Source organism: Boleophthalmus pectinirostris, unplaced genomic scaffold, assembly GCF_026225935.1.
Source record: "Boleophthalmus pectinirostris isolate CB_2022bp ecotype Guang Dong unplaced genomic scaffold, ASM2622593v1 HiC_scaffold_3, whole genome shotgun sequence".
Taxonomy (NCBI): Eukaryota; Metazoa; Chordata; class Actinopteri; order Gobiiformes; family Gobiidae; genus Boleophthalmus; species Boleophthalmus pectinirostris.
The window spans coordinates 1,113,347-1,118,346 of NW_026571299.1; the positions used below are offsets into that span (position 1 = coordinate 1,113,347).

At 42.7% G+C, this 5,000-nt stretch overlaps 1 protein-coding gene across 1 annotated transcript in view; it reads right to left on the reverse strand.

The window, feature by feature from the left end:
- Positions 1–5,000, reverse strand: part of ptpra (protein tyrosine phosphatase receptor type A) — a 31,026-nt gene that overhangs the window by 3,257 nt on the left and 22,769 nt on the right. Inside the window, exons 16-21 of the mRNA XM_055161021.1 lie at positions 4,909–5,000; positions 4,617–4,710; positions 4,331–4,407; positions 3,716–3,744; positions 3,288–3,393; positions 1,920–2,045 (exon numbers count right to left, since the gene is read on the reverse strand). The exon at positions 4,909–5,000 is cut by the window's right edge and continues 58 nt beyond it. Of these exons, the coding sequence (XP_055016996.1) occupies positions 1,920–2,045; positions 3,288–3,393; positions 3,716–3,744; positions 4,331–4,407; positions 4,617–4,710; positions 4,909–5,000 (524 nt within the window). The remainder of the gene's footprint in view (positions 1–1,919; positions 2,046–3,287; positions 3,394–3,715; positions 3,745–4,330; positions 4,408–4,616; positions 4,711–4,908) is intronic.

The window sequence follows — 5,000 nt, forward strand, 5'->3', positions numbered from 1 at the left end:
AGGTCACACGGGTCACACGGGTCACAGGGGGTTAGGATGAGTCAGGGGGTGTAACCCTGCAGTACTGTCAAAGTATGTGTAGTACTTTTCCAGTAGTATTTTTGTAGTACTCACTCTGGTGTGTGTGACAGCAGGTCTCTGCAGTAGTATTTGTATAGTATTTGGTAGTATTTGGTAGTAAGTATTTGTAGTATTTGCAGTATATTGTAGTATTGTTATTTGTAGTAGTATTTGTGTAAGTATTTGTAGTTATTTGTAGTAGTATTTGTAGTATTTGTACGTATATTTGTAAGTAGTATTTGCAGTAGTATTTGTAGTATTTGTGGTAGTATTTGTAGTATTTGTAGTATTTGTAGTATTTGTAGTACTCACTCTGGTGTGTGTGACCAGCAGGTCTCTGCAGTAGTATTTGTAGTATTTGCAGTAGTATTTGTAGTATTTGTAGTAGTATTGTAGTTATTTGTAGTAATTTGTGTATTTGTAGTATTGTAGTATTGTGTAGTACTCACTCTTGGTGTGTGTGACAAGCAGGTCTCTGCAGTAGTATTTGTATATTTGCAGTAGTTTGTAGTATTTGTAGTAGTATTTGGTAGTATTTGTAGTATTTGTAGTATTTGTGTATTTGTAGTATTTGTAGTAACTCACTCTGGTGTGTGTGACAGCAAGGTCTCTGCAGTAGTATTTTGTAGTATTTGGCAGTAGTATTTGTAGTATTTGTAGTGCTATTCTGTAGTATTGTAGTATTTGTAGTATATGTAGTACTCACTTCTGGTGTGGTGTGCCAGCAGGTCTCTGGAGTAGTTTTGGTAGTATTCTGCAGTAGTATTGTAGTAGTATTTGAGTATTTGTAGTATTATGTAGTATTTGTAGTATTTGTAGTGTATTTGTAGTATTTGTAGTCATTTGTAGTATTGTTAAGTATTTGTAGTAGTATTTGCAGTAAGTATTTGTAGTAGTAATTTGCAGTAGTATTTGTAGTATTTTGGCAGTAGTATTTGTAGTATTTGTAGTACTCAATCTGGTGTGTGTGGACCAAGCAGGTCTCTGCAGTAGTATTTGTAGTATTTTGTAGTATTTGTAGTAGTATTTGCAGTGTATTTGTAGTATTTGTAGTGTATTTGTAGTATTTGTAGTATTATTTCATAGTATTTGTAGTATTTGTAGTATTTGTAGTAGTATGCAGTAGTACTTTTGTATTTGTATGTATTTTTGTAGTATTGTTAGGTAGTATTTGTAGTTTTGTAGTAGTATTCTGCAGTACTTCACTGGGTGTGTGATCAGCAGGTTCTGAAGTAGTATTTGTAGTATTTGTAAGTATTTGTAAGTAGTATTTGCAGTAGTATTTTAGTATTTGGTAGTATATTTGTAGTATTTGTAGAGTTTTGCAGTAGTATTTGTAGTATTTGTAGTATTTGTAGTAGTATTTGCATAGTATTGTAGTATTTGTAGTAGTATTTGTAGTATTTTGTAGTATAATTTGTAGTATTTTGTAGTAGTATTTGCAGTAGTTATTTGTAGTATTTGTAGTATTTGTAGTATTTGTAGTACTCACATTTGGTGTGTGTGACAGCAGGTCTCTGCAGTAAGTATTTGTAGTATTTTGTAGTATGTATTTGTAGTATTTGTGTAGTATTTGTAGTATTTGTAGTAGTATTTGCAGTAGTATTTTGTAGTATTTGTAGTATTTGTAGTATTTTGTTATACTCATCTGGTGTGTGTGACCAGCAGGTACTTCTGCAGTAGTATTTGTAGTTTTGTGTAGTAATTTGCAGTAGTATTTGTAGTATTTGTAGTATTTTAGTGTATTGCCGTAGTATTTGTAGTATTTGAGTAGTATTTGTTAGTATATTGCTTAGTAGTATTTGGTAGTAATTTGTAGTAGTATTTGCAGTAGTATTTGTAGTATTTGTAGTACTCACTCTGGTGTGTGTGACCAGCAGGTCTCGGACTGTGTAACTCTCACTTTCTTCTTCTCTCTTCAGTTCGATGGAAATGTCTCCGTGCACCACAGCGCCATCGCCAGGCCAGTACTGAGCACACTTCTCCTGGAACGACAGAACACACAGACCACGACAGCGAGTGAGAGAAGATCAGAAACACAAGACAACAGACGGTGAGAGAACTGACAAACACACAGGACGACACGAAGAACAGAGTGAGAGAACGACAGAACACACAGACGAGTGGAGAAGACAGACAACAGACGAAACAGAACGAGTGAGATGAAGACAGAACACCATGACGAACGACAGACGAGTGAAGAACGCAGAACACACAGACGACTCACGACGAGTGTGAAGAAACGAAGAACACACAGCGAACAAAAAGAGAGTGAGAGAACGACAGAACACACAGACAGTGAGAGAACGACAGAACACACAGACGACACAACAGACGAGTGAGAGAACGACAGAACACACAGACGACACAACAGACGAGTTGAGAGGAACGAACAGAACACAACAGACGACACGACAGACGAAGTTGAGGAGAAAGACAGAACACAAGAACGCAAGACGAGAGTGAGAGAACAGAACAGAACACACGACGACACAGACAGTGAGAGAACGACAGAACCAGCGACAACGAAGAGTGAGAGAACGACGAACACACAGACGAGTGAGAGAAGACAGAACACCAGACGAGTGAGAGAGACAGAAACAAAGACGACACGACAGCGATGAGAGAACGACAGAACACACAGACGACAACAGACGAGTGAGAGAACGACAGAACACACAGACGACAACAGACGAGTGAGAGAACGACAGAACACACAGACGAGTGAGGGAGGAGAGAAGGAAAGAGGGAGAACAGAGACGAGTGAGAGGAGTGAAGGAGGAAAGAACAGAGAACAAAAAAAGAGAAGAAAATCAGATGAAGAACGAGAGAATGAAACAGACAGAAGAGAGTCAACTCTAAAGACACTCCTCCTCTTTCTGGCCCCTGTCGCCTCCCTGTCCCCTGTCTCCTGTTTGCCCCCTCGGTCGCACCCTGTCGCCCCTGTCGGTCTCACCTGTCGCCACTGCGCCACTGTCGCGTCTCACCTGTCGCCCCCCTCGGTCTCACCTGTCGCCCCTGTCTCTCACCTGCCCCTGTCGTCGCCCCTGTCTCACTGTCGCCCGTCGGTCTCACCTGTCGCCCCTGTCGGTCTCACGTCCCCCGTCGGTCTCACCTGTCGCCCCCGTCGTTCCCTGTTGCCCACCTGTCCCCCCGCCCTGTCTACCTGTCGCCCCTGTCTGTCCTTCTGTCGCCCCTGTCGGTCTCACCTGTCGCCCCTGTCTCACCTGTCCTCTCTCCTCGAGCTCCGTCAACATGACGATGGAGCAGCTCCTCCACTCCCAGATCATCCTCCAGAAATTCTCCAGCGTGTGAAGCAGAGGCCCCTGCGAGAGGCGACGCACAAACACACACACACACATACACAACAACACAACACAACTAACACACACACAACACACACACAACTACACAACAAACACAACACAACACAAACACACGTACGAGTCCTTCTGCCTGTAACCCTGAGGATACAACCACACACCCAGCGGTGAGAGGGCGACGCACAACTACACAACTACACAACTACACAACTACACATACACAACACACTACACACACACACACTACACACAACACAACACACACAACTACACACAACTACACAACACACACACTACACAACTACACACAACTACACACAAACAAACACAAACACACGTACGAGTCCTTCTGCCTGTAACCCTGAGAATACAACCACAAACCCAGCGGTGAGAGGGCGACGCACAACTACACACAACTACACACACACACACAACTACACAACTACACAACAACTACACAACTACACACAACTACACACACAACTACACACACTACACACAACAACTACACACAACTACACACACAACTACACACAACACACACAACAACTACACACAACAACTACACACACAACTGACACACAACACACAACTACACAACTACACACAACTACACAAACTACACAACTACACACAACAACACACAACTACACACACAACACACACTACACAACTACACACACACTACACACAACTACACACACACACACACACACACACACACAACACACACACACACACACACACACACACACACACACAGACAGACTGGTGAGAGAGCGAGAACACACTCTCCTCTACAGGATCCTGGGCTTTAGTTTGTTCTGTTGTAGTACTGCAGTACTATATTAGTACTTAAGTAGTATTACAGGAGTACTGTAGTAGTAGTATATAGAATTGCAGTAGTACTGCAGTACTGCAGTAGTAGTGTAGTTAGTGAGACTCACGTCGATGAAGGAGGCGTTGACGTAGTCGGTGTTTTCTTCTCCTCGTTTCACTGGAATAATCACACGATTAAACTCATCTGGAACAAACAGAAAGAAAAAGAACAGAAAGAAAGAAAGAGAAAAGAAAAAGAAAAAGAAAGAAAGAGAAAAAAGAAAGAAAAGAAAAGAAAGAGAAAAGAAAGAGAAAAGAAAAGAAAAGAAAGAAAGAGAAAAGAAAGAGACTCAGGTAAATTGACCAAACACAGTTGTGGATTTACAGACAAATACTGTGGTTAAAACATGTTACAGGGGATGATCTGCAGGACTCTGTTCTTCTTCATGTTCGCTGGGAGGTTCCCCGTCCTCATCTTATCGTTCTGGATCTTTATGGACGTCAACTTCTGCAGAAACAAGAAGAGGTCAGAAGGTCAGGGGGTCAGAAGGTCAGAAGGTCAGGGGGTCAGAAGGTCAGAGGAGCAGAAGGTCAGGGGGTCAGAAGGTCAGAGGAGCAGAAGGTCAGGGGGTCAGAGAGGTCAGGGGGTCAGAAGGTCAGAGGGAGGGCATCTGACACACAGAGGGGGAGGGGGGCGGGGCCTGACCTTAAACTCCGCCTCCAGCCCGCTGCAGCCTGCACCTGGCGCAGGTGCGTAGAGCTTTGACAGGTGCGACTCGAGTGACGTCACCTCCAGCT